We start from the raw sequence: 21,197 nt of genomic DNA on the forward strand, positions 1-21,197 counted from the left end.
CATTGCGTTACTGTTTGGGGTGCAGTCCTGCTGGTAGTGCCGGGTTATTATGCATCACATTGCTGTTGGGGTGCAGCCCTGCTGGTAGTGCTGGGTTATCATGCATTGCGTTACTGTTTGAGGTGCAGTCCTGCTGGTAGTGCCGGGTTATCATGCATTGCGTTACTGTTTGGGGTACAGTCCTGCTGGTAGTGCCGGGTTATTATGCTTTGCATTACTGTTTGAGTTGCAGTCCTGTTGGTAGTGCCGGGTTATCATGCATTGCGTTACTGTTTGGGGTACAGTCCTGCTGGTAGTGCCGGGTTATCATGCATTGCGTTACTGTTTGGGGTACAGTCCTGCTGGTAGTGCCGGGTAATTATGCTTTGCATTACTGTTTGGGGTGCAGTCCTGCTGGTAGTGCTGGGTTATCTTGCATTGTGTTACTGTTGGGGTGCAGTCCTGCTGGTAGTGCTGGGTTATCATGCATCACATTACTGTTTGGGGCGCAGTCCTGCTGGTAGTGCTGGGTTATGATGCATCACATTACTGTTGGGGTGCAGTCCTGCTGGTAGTGCCGGGTTATTATGCTTTGCATTACTGTTTGGGGTGCAGTCCTGCTGGTAGTGCCGGGTTATTATGCATCACATTACTGTATGGGGTGCAGTCCTGCTGGTAGTGCCGGGTTATTATGCATCACATTACTGTATGGGGTGCAGTCCTGCTGGTAGTGCCGGGTTATTATGCATCACATTACTGTTTGGGTGCAGTCCTGCTGGTAGTGCCGGGTTATTATGCATCACATTACTGTTGGGGTGCAGTCCTGCTGGTAGTGCCGGGTTATGATGCATCACATTACTGTTGGGGTGCAGTCCTGCTGGTAGTGCTGGGTTATGATGCATCACATTACTGTTTGGGTGCAGTCCTGCTGGTAGTGCTGGGTTATTAGGCATCACATTACTGTTTGGGTGCAGTCCTGCTGGTAGTGCCGGGTTATTATGCATCACATTACTGTTGGGGTGCAGTCCTGCTGGTAGTGCCGGGTTATTATGCATCACATTACTGTTGGGGTGCAGTCCTGCTGGTAGTGCCGGGTTATTATGCATCACATTACTGTTGGGGTGCAGTCCTGCTGGTAGTGCCGGGTTATTATGCATCACATTGCTGTTGGGGTGCAGTCCTGCTGGTAGTGCCGGGTTATTATGCATCACATTACTGTTGGGGTGCAGTCCTGCTGGTAGTGCTGGGTTATGATGCATCACATTGCTGTTTGGGGTGCAGTCCTGCTGGTAGTGCCGGGTTATTATGCATCACATTACTGTTTGGGTGCAGTCCTGCTGGTAGTGCCGGGTTATTATGCATCACATTGCTGTTGGGGTGCAGTCCTGCTGGTAGTGCTGGGTTATTATGCATCACATTACTGTTTGGGTGCAGTCCTGCTGGTAGTGTCGGGTTATTATGCATCACATTACTGTTGGGGTGCAGTCCTGCTGGTAGTGCCGGGTTATGATGCATCACATTACTGTTGGGGTGCAGTCCTGCTGGTAGTGCTGGGTTATGATGCATCACATTACTGTTTGGGTGCAGTCCTGCTGGTAGTGCCGGGTTATTATGCATCACATTGCTGTTGGGGTGCAGTCCTGCTGGTAGTGCCGGGTTATGATGCATCACATTACTGTTGGGGTGCAGTCCTGCTGGTAGTGCTGGGTTATTATGCATCACATTACTGTTGGGGTGCAGTCCTGCTGGTAGTGCTGGGTTATGATGCATCACATTGCTGTTGGGGTGCAGTCCTGCTGGTAGTGCCGGGTTATGATGCATCACATTACTGTTTGGGGTGCAGTCCTGCTGGTAGTGCTGAGTTATTATGCATCACATTACTATTGGGGTGCAGTCCTGCTGGTAGTGCCGGGTTATTATGCTTTGCATTACTGTTTGGGGTGCAGTCCTGCTGGTAGTGCCGGGTTATTATGCTTTGCATTACTGTTTGGGGTGCAGTCCTGTTGGTAGTTCCGGGTTATTATGCTTTGCATTACTGTTTGAGTTGCAGTCCTGTTGGTAGTGCCGGGTTATTATGCATCACATTACTGTTTGGGTGCAGTCCTGCTGGCAGTGCCGGGTTATGATGCATCACATTACTGTATGGGGTGCAGTCCTGCTGGTAGTGCCGGGTTATTATGCATCACATTACTGTTTGGGTGCAGTCCTGCTGGCAGTGCCGGGTTATGATGCATCACATTACTGTATGGGGTGCAGTCCTGCTGGTAGTGTCGGGTTATGATGCATCACATTACTGTTTGGGTGCAGTCCTGCTGGTAGTGCTGGGTTATGATGCATCACATTACTGTATGGGGTGCAGTCCTGCTGGTAGTGCCGGGTTATTATGCATCACATTGCTGTTGGGGTGCAGTCCTGCTGGTAGTGCTGGGTTATTATGCATCACATTACTGTTGGGGTGCAGTCCTGCTGGTAGTGCTGGGTTATGATGCATCACATTGCTGTTGGGGTGCAGTCCTGCTGGTAGTGCTGGGTTATGATGCATCACATTGCTGTTGGGGTGCAGTCCTGCTGGTAGTGCTGGGTTATCATGCATCACATTACTGTTTGGGTTGCAGTCCTGTTGGTAGTGCCGGGTTATTATGCATCACATTACTGTTTGGGGTGCAGTCCTGCTGGTAGTGCCGGGTTATCTTGCATTGTGTTACTGTTGGGGTGCAGTCCTGCTGGTAGTGCTGGGTTATGATGCATCACATTACTGTTTGGGGTGCAGTCCTGCTGGTAGTGCCGGGTTATTATGCATCACATTACTGTATGGGGTGCAGTCCTGCTGGTAGTGCCGGGTTATTATGCATCACATTACTGTATGGGGTGCAGTCCTGCTGGTAGTGCCGGGTTATTATGCATCACATTACTGTTTGGGTGCAGTCCTGCTGGTAGTGCCGGGTTATTATGCATCACATTGCTGTTGGGGTGCAGTCCTGCTGGTAGTGCTGGGTTATTATGCATCACATTACTGTTGGGGTGCAGTCCTGCTGGTAGTGCTGGGTTATGATGCATCACATTGCTGTTGGGGTGCAGTCCTGCTGGTAGTGCTGGGTTATCATGCATCACATTACTGTTCGGGGTGCAGTCCGGCTGGTAGTGCCGGGTTATCATGCATCACATTACTGTTTGGGGTGCAGTCCTGCTGGTAGTGCCGGGTTATGATGCATCACATTACTGTTTGGGGTGCAGTCCTGCTGGTAGTGCCGGGTTATGATGCATTACATTACTGTTTGAGTTGCAGTCCTGTTGGTAGTGCCGGGTTATTATGCATCACATTACTGTTTGGGGTGCAGTCCTGCTGGTAGTGCCGGGTTATCTTGCATTGTGTTACTGTTGGGGTGCAGTCCTGCTGGTAGTGCTGGGTTATGATGCATCACATTACTGTTTGGGGTGCAGTCCTGCTGGTAGTGCCGGGTTATTATGCATCACATTACTGTATGGGGTGCAGTCCTGCTGGTAGTGCCGGGTTATTATGCATCACATTACTGTATGGGGTGCAGTCCTGCTGGTAGTGCCGGGTTATTATGCATCACATTACTGTTTGGGTGCAGTCCTGCTGGTAGTGCCGGGTTATTATGCATCACATTGCTGTTGGGGTGCAGTCCTGCTGGTAGTGCTGGGTTATGATGCATCACATTGCTGTTGGGGTGCAGTCCTGCTGGTAGTGCCGGGTTATCATGCATCACATTACTGTTTGGGGTGCAGTCCTGCTGGTAGTGCCGGGTTATTATGCTTTGCATTACTGTTTGGGGTGCAGTCCTGCTGGTAGTGCCGGGTTATTATGCTTTGCATTACTGTTTGGGGTGCAGTCCTGCTGGTAGTGCCGGGTTATTATGCTTTACATTACTGTTGGGGTGCAGTCCTGCTGGTAGTGCTGGGTTATGATGCATCACATTGCTGTTGGGGTGCAGTCCTGCTGGTAGTGCCGGGTTATTATGCTTTGCGTTACTGTTGGGGTGCAGTCCTGCTGGTATTGCTGGGTTATGATGCATCACATTACTGTTTTGGGTGCAGTCCTGCTGGTAGTGCCGGGTTATTATGCATCACATTACTGTTTGGGTGCAGTCCTGCTGGTAGTGCTGGGTTATTATGCATCACATTACTGTTTGGGTGCAGTCCTGCTGGTAGTGCTGGGTTATTATGCATCACATTACTGTTTGTGTGCAGTCCTGCTGGTAGTGCCGGGTTATTATGCATCACATTTCTGTTGGGGTGCAGTCCTGCTGGTAGTGCCGGGTTATCTTGCATTGTGTTACTGTTGGGGTGCAGTCCTGCTGGTAGTGCTGGGTTATGATGCATCACATTACTGTTTGGGGTGCAGTCCTGCTGGAAGTGCCGGGTTATTATGCTTTGCATTACTGTTTGGGGTGCAGTCCTGCTGGTAGTGCCGGGTTATGATGCATCACATTACTGTTGGGGTGCAGTCCTGCTGGTAGTGCCAGGTTATGATGCATCACATTACTGTTGGGGTGCAGTCCTGCTGGTAGTGCCGGGTTATGATGCATCACATTACTGTATGGGGTGCAGTCCTGCTGGTAGTGCCGGGTTATGATGCATCACATTACTGTATGGCGTGCAGTCCTGCTGGTAGTGCCGGGTTATTATGCATCACATTACTGTATGGAGTGCAGTCCTGCTGGTAGTGCCGGGTTATTATGCATCACATTACTGTATGGGGTGCAGTCCTGCTGGTAGTGCCGGGGTTATTATGCATCACATTACTGTTTGGGTGCAGTCCTGCTGGTAGTGCTGGGTTATTATGCATCACATTACTGTTGGGGTGCAGTCCTGCTGGTAGTGCTGGGTTATGATGCATCACATTGCTGTTGGGGTGTAGTCCTGCTGGTAGTGCTGGGTTATGATGCATCACATTGCTGTTGGGGTGCAGTCCTGCTGGTAGTGCCGGGTTATCATGCATCACATTACTGTTTGGGGTGCAGTCCTGCTGGTAGTGCTGGGTTATGATGCATCACATTACTATTGGGGTGCAGTCCTGCTGGTAGTGCCGGGTTATCATGCATCACATTACTGTTTGGGGTGCAGTCCTGCTGGTAGTGCCGGGTTATCATGCATCACATTACTGTTTGGGGTGCAGTCCTGCTGGTAGTGCTGGGTTATGATGCATCACATTACTATTGGGGTGCAGTCCTGCTGGTAGTGCCGGGTTATCATGCATCACATTACTGTTTGGGGTGCAGTCCTGCTGGTAGTGCCGGGTTATCATGCATCACATTACTGTTGGGGTGCAGTCCTGCTGGTAGTGTCGGGTTATGATGCATCACATTACTGTTGGGGTGCAGTCCTGCTGGTAGTGCCGGGTTATCATGCATCACATTACTGTATGGGGTGCAGTCCTGCTGGTAGTGCTGGGTTATGATGCATCACATTACTGTTGGGGTGCAGTCCTGCTGGTAGTGCTGGGTTATGATGCATCACATTACTGTTGGGGTGCAGTCCTGCTGGTAGTGCCGGGTTATGATGCATCACATTACTGGTGGGGTGCAGTCCTGCTGGTAGTGCCGGGTTATGATGCATCACATTACTGTTGGGGTGCAGTCCTGCTGGTAGTGCCGGGTCATGATGCATCACATTACTGTATGGGGTGCAGTCCTGCTGGTACTGCTGGGTTATCATGCATCACATTACTGTTGGGGTGCAGTCCTGCTGGTAGTGCTGGGTTATGATGCATCACATTGCTGTTTGGGGTGCAGTCCTGCTGGTAGTGCCGGGTTATGATGCATCACATTACTGTTGGGGTGCAGTCCTGCTGGTAGTGCCGGGTTATGATGCATCACATTACTGTTGGGGTGCAGTCCTGCTGGTAGTGCCGGGTTATCATGCATCACATTACTGTTGGGGTGCAGTCCTGCTGGTAGTGCCAGGTTATGATGCATCACATGACTGTTGGGGTGCAGTCCTGCTGGTAGTGCCGGGTTATCATGTATCACATTACTGTATGGGGTGCAGTCCTGCTGGTAGTGCCAGGTTATGATGCATCACATGACTGTTGGGGTGCAGTCCTGCTGGTAGTGCCGGGTTATGATGCATCACATTACTGTTGGGGTGCAGTCCTGCTGGTAGTGCCGGGTTATGATGCATCACATTACTGTTTGGGGTGCAGTCCTGCTGGTAGTGCCAGGTTATGATGCATCACATGACTGTTGGGGTGCAGTCCTGCTGGTAGTGCTGGGTTATGATGCATCACATTACTGTTGGGGTGCAGTCCTGCTGGCAGTGCCGGGTTATGATGCATCACATTACTGTTTGGGGTGCAGTCCTGCTGGTAGTGCTGGGTTATGATGCATCACATTACTGTTTGGGGTGCAGTCCTGCTGGTAGTGCCAGGTTATGATGCATTACATTACTGTATGGGGTGCAGTCCTGCTGGTAGTGCTGGGTTATCATGCATCACATTACTGTATGGGGTGCAGTCCTGCTGGGAGTGCTGGGTTATGATGCATCACATTACTGTTTGGGGTGCAGTCCTGCTGGTAGTGCTGGGTTATCATGCATCACATTACTGTATGGGGTGCAGTCCTGCTGGGAGTGCTGGGTTATGATGCATCACATTACTGTTTGGGGTGCAGTCCTGCTGGTAGTGCCGGGTTATCATGCATCACATTATTGTTGGGGTGCAGTCCTGCTGGTAGTGCCGGGTTATGATGCATCACATTACAGTTGGGGTGCAGTCCTGCTGGTAGTGCCGGGTTATGATGCATCACATTACTGTTGGGGTGCAGTCCTGCTGGTAGTGCCGGGTTATGATGCATCACATTACAGTTGGGGTGCAGTCCTGCTGGTAGTGCCGGGTTATGATGCATCACATTGCTGTATGGGGTGCAGTCCTGCTGGTAGTGCTGGGTTATGATGCATCACATTACTGTTGGGGTGCAGTCCTGCTGGTAGTGCCAGGTTATGATGCATCACATTACTGTTGGGGTGCAGTCCTGCTGGTAGTGCCGGGTTATTATGCATCACATTGCTGTTGGGGTGCAGTCCTGCTGGTAGTGCTGGGTTATCATGCATCACATTACTGTTGGGGTGCAGTCCTGCTGGTAGTTCCGGGTTATCATGCATCACATTACTGTATGGGGTGCAGTCCTGCTGGTAGTGCCGGGTTATCATGCATCACATTACTGTATGGGGTGCAGTCCTGCTGGTAGTGCCGGGTTATCATGCATCACATTACTGTATGGGGTGCAGTCCTGCTGGTAGTGCCGGGTTATCATGCATCACATTACTGTATGGGGTGCAGTCCTGCTGGTAGTGCCGGGTTATCATGCATCACATTGCTGTATGGGGTGCAGTCCTGCTGGTAGTGCCGGGTTATCATGCATCGCGTTGCTGTTTGGGTCCTGGGTGTTTATGGATAGCATTACAACATGCAATGGTACAGAAGTTATGTATTATAGAAGGACGGGGGCTCTGAACGGAGCATTATCCTGGGATTTGCTCAGTGTATAAGCAGGACCATCGCGATCCGGGGGAACCGGCTGCATATGTGGTGTGTAGGCCATAGGCTATAACGGCTGCCATGATCAGGTGGAGCTAGCTACTGGGAACAATATCTGAAACACTTCACATTCCGGACAATCGATCATTCTGCCAGGTTTGCATATGGGGGATATTGATGCCGGTGGGAATGGAGATATATACTGAGGTCCCTCCTCCAGACATTCGGGGGATATTTATTATTGGTAACTAACCCCTGTAAAAGGATATTCTTTCATATGTATACTGATAGATTTGTAGGACTTGATAAGGGATCAGTAAATAAATAACATATAGCTGCAAAATGTGAATTTGTTGCCTTCGGTTAGCTGCCAGTGCAGCAAATGGATTGCCAGTTGCTCAGTGCACATTGCCATATTTGGAGGAACTCCAACCCTAGCATGTTGGCAGCAGTGTATTGTACAGAGCTGCTGAGTAATATCTGACCAGCTAAGCAGATACAATCTTTCCCATTACATATACATACATACAGTATGTGTGTGTGTCTCCACCAGCTGCTGTGCTGTATATAAATGATTCTATCCGCCTATATGTCCTACAGTTCATGTCTCGTTGCTCCATGAGAACTATACACGGTGTGTTTATATTAATAGCGCCAGTTTGCGGTTACTCTGCGACATAACACCCAGAGGTGACATTATCACTGTCTGACGGCTCGTTGTGTAAGGTACAGTGCGTGTGTGTGTGTGTGTGTGTGTATCTCCCTCCAGGTATCACGAATATCCCTTGCTCGAAAGGAATGCCACATGTTACGTGATTAATGTGCTGGTAATTAGAGGTGTGTCCAGGTCTCTAGAAAGGGAAAACGATGCAGGTAGTGTTGACTTTCAGTGGAGGATTTGTGGGTTGACATTAGGGTTGCTGAACAGCAGCTTTTCTGTCTCCTGTAATGTGTGTATGTTACATTCATTCTGTATAACATAGTACTGTATGGTGCTGACATTTCCCACATTCCACAGGAGATCTGGAACCAGAGCACGGAGATTGCAGCTGTGCCGCCTGCTAACAATCTATAACTTTCCTACCGATGAGGTCTCCAGAGTCCTATACAGGGCAGCAAATTCCACTGAGCTTTAGGACCTTGTCCTGGTCCATTCGCATCGGCCCCTTTGTTCGCAATGTTTAGCATCTGTGCATGTGCAGACGCAGGGTGCGTGTGGCCATGGCGAACAGACTGCGGGCGCGAGGGGCATAGAGGGACAGGGCAAATTACCCAGCATTTCATGGGCGTTGTCATGCAAATGCCCCGATGACGAGGGGGGCGGCCAGCTGACATCACCAAATTCACGTATCAACCATTATAACCCACTTAGAGAAAGTGCTAAAACCAATTGGGGAGTTACAGTAGGAGGCCCTGCTCCTAAGCTTACACTCTATAGGGGTGATCGCAATTAGGGGGGGCTGTGGCGGGAGTGCAAGCTCTGGGGGTAATACGGGGCTGTGGCAGGAGTGCAAGCTCTGGGGGTAATACAGGGCTGTGGAAGGAGTGTAAGCTCTGGGGGTAATACGGGGCTGTGGAAGGAGTGTAAGCTCTGGGGGTAATACGGGGCTGTGGTGGGAGTGCAAGCTCTGGGGTAATACGGGGCTGTGGAAGGAGTGTAAGCTCTGGGGGTAAGAGGGGGGTGCTGTGGCGGGAGTGCAAGCTCTGGGGGGTAATACGGGGCTGTGGCGGGAGTGCAAGCTCTGGGGGTAATACGGGGCTGTGGCGGGAGTGCAAGCTCTGGGGGTAAGAGGGGGCTGTGGAAGGAGTGCAAGCTCTGGGGGTAATACGGGGCTGTGGAAGGAGTGTAAGCTCTGGGGGTAATACGGGGCTGTGGAAGGAGTGTAAGCTCTGGGGGTAATACGGGGCTGTGGAAGGAGTGTAAGCTCTGGGGGTAATACGGGGCTGTGGCGGGAGTGCAAGCTCTGGGGGTAATACGGGGCTGTGGCGGGAGTGTAAGCTCTGGGGGTAATACGGGGCTGTGGAAGGAGTGTAAGCTCTGGGGGTAATACGGGGCTGTGGCAGGAGTGTAAGCTCTGGGAGTAAGAAGGGGGTGCTGTGGCGGGAGTGCAAGCTCTGGGGGTAATACGGGGCTGTGGAAGGAGTGTAAGCTCTGGGGGTAATACGGGGCTGTGGCGGGAGTGCAAGCTCTGGGGGTAATACGGGGCTGTGGAAGGAGTGTAAGCTCTGGGAGTAAGAAGGGGGTGCTGTGGCGGGAGTGCAAGCTCTGGGGGTAATACGGGGCTGTGGAAGGAGTGTAAGCTCTGGGGGTAATACGGGGCTGTGGCGGGAGTGCAAGCTCTGGGGGTAATACGGGGCTGTGGAAGGAGTGTAAGCTCTGGGGTAAGAGGGGGCTGTGGAAGGAGTGCAAGCTCTGTGGGTAAGAGGGGGGGCTGTGGAAGGAGTGCAAGCTCTGTGGGTAAGAGGGGGGGCTGTGGAAGGAGTGCAAGCTCTGTGGGTAAGAGGGGGGGCTGTGGAAGGAGTGCAAGCTCTGGGGGTAAGAGGGGGGGCTGTGGAAGGAGTGCAAGCTCTGGGGGTAAGAGGGGGTGCTGTGGCGGGAGTGTAAGCTCTGGGGGTAAGAGGGGGGTGCTGTGGCGGGAGTGCAAGCTCTGGGGGTAATACGGGGCTGTGGAAGGAGTGTAAGCTCTGGGGGTAAGAGGGGGCTGTGGAAGGAGTGCAAGCTCTGTGGGTAAGAGGGGGGGCTGTGGAAGGAGTGCAAGCTCTGTGGGTAAGAGGGGGGGCTGTGGAAGGAGTGTAAGCTCTGGGGGTAAGAGGGGGCTGTGGAAGGAGTGTAAGCTCTGGGGGTAGGAGGGGGGCTGTGGCAGGAGTGCAAGCTCTGGGGGTAAGAGGGGGGGCTGTGGAAGGAGTGTAAGCTCTGGGGGTAAGAGACGCTATGGAAGGAGTGCAAGCTCTGGGGGTAAGGGACGCTATGGAAGGAGTGTAAGCTCTGGGGTAAGAGGGGGCTGTGGAAGGAGTGTAAGCTCTGGGGGTAAGAGGGGGGGCTGTGGAAGGAGTGCAAGCTCTGGGGGTAAGAGGGGGGACTGTGGAAGGAGTGTAAGCTCTGGGGATAAGAGACACTATGGAAGGAGTGTAAGCTCTGGGGTAAGAGGGGGGGGGGGTTATCTGACTAGCTGTTCTATGAAATACTCTGACGCTAGGGACTTCTATGTATGTGGCATGTTGTGTTGGGGACAATAAGTGTGATGTTTGTCTGTCACTTGTGTGGAAGAACTGGCCCTTCAGGTTTGTCTGTGTTCTCCCCGCAGGGATAATACCTATAGGTACAGGGGGGTCCAATGTCACACAGCCCGGAGGTCGGGTGTGAGCATAATGGTATCACGGGACAGGCAGAGAACCGGATGATCAGGGTGAGGGACACTACGTCTCAGGGCTCTTCATTATCGTATTGTGTTCTATACGTGGTTCCATAAACATGGCCATGAGAATGTATACATATAGCCATAGGGATCATTGTGCTGTATAACCAATGCGATCATACTTGCCTGACACATTGCTCTGCTCCTGGGCTTCCCTGGTAATGTAGGATTGCCATCACCTGTGGGGAGCTGGGTAAAGGTGTTTCACCACAGGTGCTGGCAATCATACATTACCAGGGAAGACCAGGAACAGAGCATTGTGTCCCTCATGGAGAGGGTCAGGTAGGCAAGTATGAATGCGATGATGATACCATTTCAATATACTCGAGTATAAGTCGACCCGAATATAAGCCGAGGCACCTAATTTTACAACAAAAAAACTGGGAACTCGAGTATAAGCCGAGGGGGGCTTGTACAGCATAAAAAATGTTCTGAAAAAGTAGGCTTATACTCGAGTATATATGGTATATGGGCCCCATTTACTGTGGATCGCATATACAATGTGATCTGGGCGGGATCTTACTGCCCAGTATTGCACTGCAATATGTGATCCCGTCAGTGGGCAGGGCCCCTGGAACTCCGCACACACTCGTACAATCCGCACACTGCCTCCCCTCCACACACACTGCCCTCCCCCACACACACACACTGAACCAATCCACACACTGCCTCCCCTCCACACACACTGCCCCCCCCCCCACACACACTGCCCCAATCCACACACTGCCCTCCCCCACACACACACTGCTCCAATGCGCACACTGCCTCCCCCACACACACACTGCCCCAATCCACACACTGCCTCCCCTCCACACACACTGCCCCCACCACACACACACACTGCCCCAATCCGCACACTGCTCCCCCTCCACCCACACTGCCCCCCCCCCCACACTGCCCCGATCTGCACACTCCCCCCCTCCACCCACACTGTCCTCCCTCCACCCACACTGTCCTTCCTCCACACACTGCTCCCCCTCCACCCACACTGTCCTCCCTCCACACACTGCCCCAATCCGCACACTGCTCCCCCTCCACCCACACTGTCCTCCATCCACACACACTTCCCCCCCCACACACACACTCTGTCCTCCCTCCACACAAACTGCCCCCCCCCCGACCACCCCCGCAGACTGTGCCCCTATTTTATGCGTAATGCAAAGCAAACACTAAGCAGCTGACACAGTGCCTCTTACTTCTAGGTGCTGTGCTCTGGATCAAGATGATGTTCCCACCTTCTCCAGCCGACAGCCCACAGGACAGCCCACCCATCACCTAAGGATAGATCCATACAGCCTTACAGACCCACAATAATGAATTTTGCCAAGTAAGTATCACAGCCTTACTGACATATTGCTTTGATTTCTCTGATTTGCCTTTTATTAATCATCTCTCTTTTCAATTGAAATGTAAGTGTAGTTTCCCCAGTCACGTAGCCACGCAGTCCTCTGCTGGATTGTGCGTGTGTGTGATATACAGTATATATATATATACCCCACACACACTCTCCCCCCCCCCCCCCCCCCCCCGATTTATTATACAATGTGTCCAATGCACACAAACTGGTTAGAGATCACATCCCAATATAGGCGGTCCGAATCACCGCTAATACATTCAGTAGAAATACATACAATCACCAAAGGCAAGCCGGCTGGATCCTTGTCTCTGCACCACCTGCGCTAGGCCTTGCCCCAGCTAGGGGAGAGTATACACACCTGGTACATTACTGTTGTAAACTAGCCCAAAGGGTAAAATCCCCTTTTGAAGCCCACCCTGTCGCCTGCACACAGGGGGAGGGGGGGGGGGGCAGCCATAATTCATAATGCATGGACTCACGGTTGTCAAGAGGACCCCAATAATTCATAGGCTGTATGGTTCCATGAGCATTGGTTATGCCCATAAATGGTTTTAAGGTGTCCTTAGGTAGCTGCTGGTAATATATATCTGGTTAGTAAAATGCTGTAAGTCCACGGGCAATAATGAGGTCTCGTTTCTCTTTAGAAAACAAAGATGTGGAGACTCTAGCTATGTTACAGCACAGAAGGAGATTGATGGCGTTTCTCCTCTTGCTTGCCGCCCTAGGAAGCTGGCATCATGTGTCCTCATGCTCCGTCAGTCTAGATGGAAAGTTGGCCTACTGCAAAGGCATCAACCTCGACCAAGTTCCCCAGAACCTTTCCTTCTACCTGGAGTACCTGGATTTGTCGTACAACACCATCTCAGAGATAACCAACAACAGCTTTTCCGAGTATCCCTATTTAGAAACGCTGATCCTGAGCTTCAATAATATTTCCAGCGTGGAAAACGGATCATTTCAGAACAATCTTCTCATGAGGAACCTGAGTTTGTTTAACAACTCTCTTGTGGAGATTCCATCTTCTCTGACACAGCTGGAGTACTTAGAAATCCTTGACATGTCCAATAACTTGTACCCCTACGCAACTCTAGGAGATACTTTTTACAAGTTGAGAAGATTACAAGAATTGTCCATTGGGGGGCCATTAGTTTCCGGTGTCCAAAAATATGACTTTGTCCCAATACAAAATATTAGTTTACAAAAGTTTGCATTGAAAACCAAGTCCAGTTTAGACTTTTACGAACCAGGGGCTTTCTCTGTGCTGAACACCCAAGTTCTGTGGTTTGACATAGCTGTTGATAATAATCCATCACTGCTGAGAAAAATGTTAATGGACTTGAATGGTAAATCCATCATGAGCCTCCGTTTCCGCAATTTGTTTGAGTTTTCCTACTATGTAGGTGCCAGGGACATCTTCTCTTCCCTTTCAAGTATTAACTTAGATGAGCTGGTCTTCTACAGAGGGAAATTCAATGAAAACCTTCTGCGTTTGGCCTTGCAAAATGTACAAATATCCAACATTCAGAACCTCTCACTATTATCTGTGGATTTTGCACGTTCACTGAATTACCAAAAAACGAATGTATCCATTAATAATTTGACTTTGAACCAACTGCTGATTAAAGATGTCTCCAACCCAGATATCCTGAGATTTGATTGGACATTCACTTGGTTTAGCAGAGTCACCAACTTGTACATCGATAACGTGAACTTCAACTATGTTCCCTGTGACGCCTGGAGCCAAATGACAAACGTCACCACGTTGAACATATCCAACAATCGGCTTCTGGCCACGTACTTATACAACTTACAGTGCAAGTACAACCTGTTGCCGATATTAGAGAACTTTAATGTTAGCAATAACCAGATTCACAGTCTGAAGACCATCTCGCTGTTGACAGCTACCTGGCCAAATCTCTACAACCTGGACCTCTCGTTTAATTATATTGGCACCCTCAAGGAGTCTTGTGAGTGGACTCCCAGCATTAAAGTTCTCTCTTTAAGGAGAAACTTACTCTCAAAGAATATATTTAAATGCCTACCGTTGACTTTGGAATATCTGGACATGTCTAATTCCCTGTTGGAGCGTTTAAATATGAGTTACTTTAACCAGGCTACAAACTTGACCCAATTAATTCTCAGTAACAATAGAATAAAATTCATAGCGTTTAACTGGGACATTCCTAACCTCCAGGTTTTGGCGATTGAAGGCAACTCTTTTGGAACAATCGATCAAGATTCTTTCCAACATTTGCCCCATCTGAAAGAACTGACTGCTGGGAATAACCCTTACCACTGTACGTGTGAGCTTAGCATCTTTATCAAAGCAACACTAGAATCAGAGTCCTTGTTAGTATCAGACTGGCCAGGAAATTATTTCTGCTATTACCCTCTGAGCCTGCTAGACACCAGGCTGGACTTGTACAACCCTGGAGCTCTGGAGTGTAACGTTAGTCTGGTGGTGGCCATATCCGTAGCAATAACGGCTTTTGTACTCATTGTATGCATGCTACTATGCTGGAGGTTTAATGTACCCTGGTACATGAGGGCAACGTGCCAGATAATTAGATCCAAATACCGGGCCAGGAACTCCCAAGAAGTCAAAAACTATGCCTATCATGCCTTTATCTCTTACTGCTACTCGGACGCAGATTGGGTAAGATGTGTACTGCTCCCAAAATTAGAGAGCTATAACCCTCCCTACCGAATCTGCATTCACGAGAGAGACTTCCTCCCTGGAAAGTGGATTATCGACAACATCATAGAGAACATAGAGAACAGCTATAAGGTTATCTTTATCCTATCCCGCAGCTTTATCGACAGTGAGTGGTGTAACTATGAGCTGTACTTTGCCCACCAGAGAGCCATTGGCCATGCCTTCGAAGATGTCATCCTGGTTGTCAAGGAGAATGTCAGCATGAAGGACCTACCCAGGAAGTTCTGCAGGCTGCGGAAGATGCTTAGGACTAAGACCTACCTGGAGTGGCCTGTGGAGGAAAGCCGCCAACCATTCTTCTGGGTCCAACTCACGAGCATCCTGGGGAAAGGTGGCCCAGGTGCTCCGGGCCAAGAGAACTTTTCATTGGTGAATGAAACTGTGAATGTAGATAGCAAATTAGAAGACAACAGTGTCACCGTACCGGGTGACCAAACCCTGGATATTGGGTCCAAATCATTTTATGTGTGACTTATTTTTCAAAACTGGTGTCCTTATGGTAAATGTTGCTCTTCTGTAATTACTGTGATGGAGCTCCATGTGCATGTCCAACGAAAAATGGGTAGGACAACCCGTGGACATTTAAGTTCCAGCACACTGGAGGGCTGATTCTAAGCCGCACCTGCAGACGCTCACCACTACAAAATAATTCCCTTATTATTATTATTACTATTGTTTATTTATATGGCGCCACAAAAGGTTCCATAGCGCCTAACAATTACAGTTTAAGATAATTTAGGACAACCATTTGTAATCAGGGACAGAGTGGGGCTGTCTATTAGCATTGTAGCTTACATCATGGGCACATTAGTAGGGGGCATGCTTACGGCTCACAGTGGTGTGGTGCAAGTGGTGGGGGCCTGGCCTTACATGGCCCGCATCACTCTATACCAGGCGGCTGAGCATAGCGCCAATAGCCCCTGTCTGTGTGAGAAGGGCAGAGTGCTCAGACAGCCCCGGTATCTCTGTGGTCGGATGGGCCCATAAGGCCATCAAAGAACCTTGGAGCATGTTGGCCCTTTTCTTGGGGAAATGGGGTGAAACAAATATTGTTTTTGTTTATATTTGCTGGTGTATGCAAACTTCACAGTACTGTATAGAATAAATGTATATTTGGGGTATACAGGCTGCAGTGTATGCACTTAAAGGTAACAATCAATAAACAATTATAAGAAAGTCTGGGCTGTCCCATGTATTACAGAGGAGATACATATCATATAGAGAGTAATACTGGAAATGGTTTTGTTAGATAAAAACATGAAAAAATGGTTTATCTGAACAATGCTGGAATCTGGATGACGTTGAACACGATCCCTTGCGGTCAGGGGAGGCAGATCCCAAACACTTATTTTTTTTCCCAGGTGCCCACATACCTTCCTTAGGCTGATTGTGGATATAGGACAGGGATTACTGGAAGAGGAATGAATAATGTTACTAATCGAGGATCACTTGCAAAAGCAAATTGTCTCTCTCTCTAATGGACAAAACCATATGCACTGCAGGTGGGGCAGATGTAACATGTGCAGAGAGAGATAGATTTGGGTGGGGGGTGTACTTCAAACTGATATCTATATTGCAGTGTAAAAATAAAGCAGCCAGTATTTACCCTGCACAGAAACAAAATAACTCACCCAAATCTAACTCTCTCTGCAAGTGTTACATCTGCCCCACCTGCAATGCACATGGTTTTGTCCATTAGAGAGAGAATTTGCTTTTGCATGTAAACCAGAAACGGGTTCAATATGTATCAGTATCACTGCACACCCACTGATAAAATAAAAATGATCTATTGCACTGAAGCTGGTAAGAGCGCCTTGAGTCCTGTTGGAGAAAGTGCGCTATATAAATACAACTTACTATTCTGTACTCAAGTTCCTACGATACACCCGCCAGGATGATTAATTCCCTCTGGCCAGAGTATTATCTTTAAAATATATATATATATATATATAAAGAAAGAAAGGCGACACTCGATGGGCTAAATTCAATGGTCCTTTAATTCAACTGTTTTGGGGTCCCCCCCCCCGTTGTCGGGGACACACAGCACTCACAGTGACAACAAGTGTAAAATGAATCACATTTATGCCCACACCAATCTAAGAAGCCCCACCCACTGGGCGGTCACAAAACACGGTATGCACCTGCCCCCATGAGGATCATGGTGGGCCGCCAGCCGCATCCCTGTGCATGTCGCTGGTCGCCTATTGTCCCTACTGACAGGTACTTGGGGAATCAAGATTGCGCTGCACTCACCGCAGCTGCACGGCCGCCACCCGGAAACAGAAACATGGAGCCGGAGTCAGGCATACTACACTGAGTTCCGCCAACCAGGCACTGCCCGTGGGATCAGCCAACCAGGGCTGGATAGGTGGAGTACGACACCTGACCCCCTGTGATCAGAGCACAGTGTTGTTGCCTGGTAACAGAGGATTACAATAGAATATAAAATGCATGATTATATGTCATAATATATAAATGAACGGCACTTATATGTTAGTTGGGCGCCCACTAAGCTTAGTGGCTACGCTCACCACGCTTTGGGCTTGGTGGCACGCTGTGCTCGCCACACTATATAAAATCAACTCCATGCCAACATGGATAGTGGGGTTATGAGCGTACTAACTATTGTGGCGCCCAACTAACATATAACTACCAAATAAATAAACCTGTGCATATACACCTAGAAAAATGTAAAAAAAAAACGAACAAAGTACAAAAAATGAAGAAAAACAGGAAACATTAACCATTTCCCATACATTGGGGCAGATGTATTAAGCCTTAACAAGAGATAAATGCAAGGGTGATAAAGAGAGATAAACGCTCAGCCAATCACCTGCCAACTGCAATGTTACAGGCTGTGTTTGAATAAAGTCAGTAAGGAGCTGATTGGCTGGACATTTATCTCTCTTTACCACCCTTGTATTTATCTCTTGTTAAGGCTTAATACATCTGGCCCATTGTCTCTTATGGACCTACTGATCTATATGTTGCTCAACATGATACACCAAAAATCACAACAAATGCCAAACTGCATAACATAAATACCGAGGGCGTAGTACCTATATAAATAACATTGAAGACCCAGGGTCTCATTTAGCCCTCTGGGGACCCGGGTGTCCAATCAAAAAATCCAACGGCTCCACACTTTAACAGGGTTTTATTCCTGTTGCCACCACGTAAGGTGCCCGGGACATGATCAATAATCATTGTACGCATGCTATTAACTGAGTGGTTAAACAACAACCAATGACGGGCCACTGGCTGATCACTGTGACCCGTGATGATAGCCTGGTTATGGGTGTCCTATGTAGGGCCATATGCCCCTTAATTTGGCATTGTGTCTTCCCCACATAGGACAGCCCGCAAGGGCATGTAAGTAAATAAATTACGTAGATGGAACTACACGTAAGAGGGTACTTCATTAGAAATTGCCTATCCGAATGAGGGGGGCTAACTTTATCTCCGCTCAACATGGTGTTGCACATAGTACAGCCTAAACAGCGAAAGCAGTCATGTCCAGAAATGAGTGGATGTTTTTCTATCCCAACCTGTTATGTCTAGTTTAACCAAAGCATCTTTCAGGTTCCGTTACCTGGTATAACTAGGCATCAATGTAATATATAACTGGGGCGGGTCTTTGATCAATATATATATATATATATATATATATGAGCAATCACACACGCTAACTGGATTCAATGAGACTGTATATATATATATATTTGCAAATGACTCTCTCTCTCGAAGACCATGGATAAATTAGTATACATTGCTCTGCTGTGATACACAGATAGTCACATTCCATTGTAAATTGTTGTACTTATATTTATTGCTTATTAAAGAAAAGTTGTATGAAAAATGCAACAAATGTATCCTGATTATGTTGTCATTGGATCTGCGGTTTTATGCTGTGGCTTTATATTATTGGAAGCTGGCAGACGATGCTGAGAGCTGTGGTCCATAGGTTTCCTAGTAGGGATCCAGGGCCTTAGTACTAGTGAAGCTGCTGCTCAGGAAAGAATGTGTCTGTCAAACCGGAAAGTGCACAGCATCTGCGTCCACCTACGCAGCATTGATGTAGTAATGAGGTACATCATCTGCCCGAGTGAGTCTGTGGTCAGCAGACTGTGGGAATATCAGATTAACACAGAGCGTCATGGTTTGTATTGGGGCTTTCCTACTGGCCTTCTGCAGCTAAGTCTCTGGTGGAAATGGGACACGATGATGATTGGAGCCAGTCGATATTCAGTGTACAGTACTGCATTCATGCCCGGCTTACGTAGCAGCGGGTTATGTTTTCCTCCTGCTTATCATCACACTATTGTTTCCCCCATAGTACTGAAAGAAAATCTCTGGTTTTCCGTGCAAACCCATCTAAGGTAAACACCCTTCTGTTTGCTTACGGCCGAGCGTGCAGGCGGAATATTGTTTTTTCAGCGGCACATACGAGCAGAAACCTGTTTTCCTGTGCTATTGGCAGCTCACACCTGTGATTTGCTGAACCAGTGTACAGCGATCTTTATTTCCTGACATCTGAAGATAGCATTATTATCGCCGGGCTCCCACTGGTATTTATACAGATTCAATCAGATCACATTTTCTGTTCCAAGTATGGAAAGGCAGTATGTTCACAACAAAATTGCAAATCTAAGTGGTTGGAGGAGAATTGTGTGAATTCTACCACTGCCCATTTGTATATATTTAAGTGATACTAAAGTAATGTGAAAATAAAGTTTTGACATTATTTTAGTAAAAAAAATGTAGAATTTGTAGTGTACTAAAGCCAGAAGAAGAGTCATTACATAATGATCAGTACCAAGTATGTGTCATCCCATCCACAGGCGTACCAGGCGAGGCAGCCATCTTGGGCGCGCTACAAAGGTTACAATGTGTGATTTTACTTTCCAGCAGAACACACACTGAGCTGCACTGGTGTGTAATGGAGCCAGTAACATGGAGTATATCATATGCTCCATGTTCCTGTACTGGCTCCATTACACACCACCCCCAGACTCCCCACAGACTGCACTCAGTGCAGGAGTCGTGCACTCACTAGTGTCACCGCAGGACCGGACGGGTGATGATGGATCTCCCCGGGCCGAATTACAAACTGTGCAGGCAGTGGGTCCTCTCCTGGGCTGTCAGAGGGAGTCTCCGTCATGGAGACCAAATCAATCATGGCGCTGCGATGGTGCCCGACTGACTGCTGTCCTGCCTTCTCCTTCTCCCAGCATGTGCCGCGGCGGCTGGCAGAGGGGTGGGACAGACTGTCAGTGACCAGTGTGGGATGCGGCAGTCACGTGGGGGTGAGTTGGGCTGCCTGGCCGGGCGGAAGTGACGATAGCTACGAGTGGAGCCGGTGCCAGGCAGCGTCCGTTGAGAAGTAATCACAACATCCGGTAAAGCTGCACCAGCGGCACTACTGTGTCCTCACAAAATCGGCCCTTCTGGCATTTGCCAGAAGTGCCAGAGGGCCAGTCCGGCCCTGCTATAAAGTAATTAAACGCATAATGCCCCATTCTCTGGACCTCTCAGAGGCCTGATCAGAGGAGTTAGGATACTATGCTATAGCATACCTCCCAACATCTGTCATGACGGCGGTGGGACGGTGTGCGCACCGAAGACGCGCGCCGAGGGTTTTTGGGGCGGCATCATGCTCCTGCCGGTGATTCTCCTGCCCGGCATATAATACATCTGACGTATATGGCTGACATTCCGCACTGCTGACATCTCACAAGACCTGCTATAAGTGACCTTTTCATTTCCAAAGCACCGCTGTGGCTATATCTGTATACCTGCATGTTTTCGTGACACAAGGCATTGTCTGCATATGTCCCTGATCCCCTGAAGTAACGCAAACACACCCTTAGCAACAATGGCAAATACTTAGCCTTCTGTTGTTTTTATAAATCTTTATGAGATTTAGCCCCCCCCCCCTGATGCTTATATGCTTTCTCTGTATAGTGCGTGAGATGCACTAAGCCATTCACAGTGATCAAATGGAGAGTGATGAACCACCAGCCAATCAGCTCCTACCTGTTATTTTTCATGCGGCGGCCGCCGACGTGTCGCTCCATGGAGGGGAGGGGAGAGTTGCAGCCGGCGCCACTCACCTCCATCCAGGGGGGGGCTGCCCCCAACTGCCACCCTCCACTGCCCGGCGTGCGGCGCCCCAGGCAAATGCCTAAAGCTGCCAAGTGGTGGTGCCGGCCCTGGCTGGTGTGTTATCAC

General features: G+C 49.1%; 1 protein-coding gene across 2 annotated transcripts in view; it reads left to right on the forward strand.

Annotated features, from left to right (window-relative positions):
- The window catches only part of LOC146050521 (toll-like receptor 2 type-1), a 68,346-nt gene extending 52,204 nt beyond the window's left edge, over nt 1–16,142 (forward strand). For both annotated transcript variants that reach the window (XM_083167571.1, XM_083167570.1), the window contains exons 2-3: nt 12,096–12,220; nt 12,895–16,142. In XM_083167571.1, the coding sequence (XP_083023697.1) occupies nt 12,921–15,437 (2,517 nt within the window). In that variant the 5' untranslated portion in view covers nt 12,096–12,220; nt 12,895–12,920 and the 3' untranslated portion in view covers nt 15,438–16,142. The remainder of the gene's footprint in view (nt 1–12,095; nt 12,221–12,894) is intronic.
- The last annotated feature ends 5,055 nt before the right edge of the window (nt 16,143–21,197 follow it).

Source organism: Crinia signifera, chromosome 12, assembly GCF_055691185.1.
Source record: "Crinia signifera chromosome 12, ASM5569118v1, whole genome shotgun sequence".
Lineage (NCBI taxonomy): Eukaryota > Metazoa > Chordata > Amphibia > Anura > Myobatrachidae > Crinia > Crinia signifera.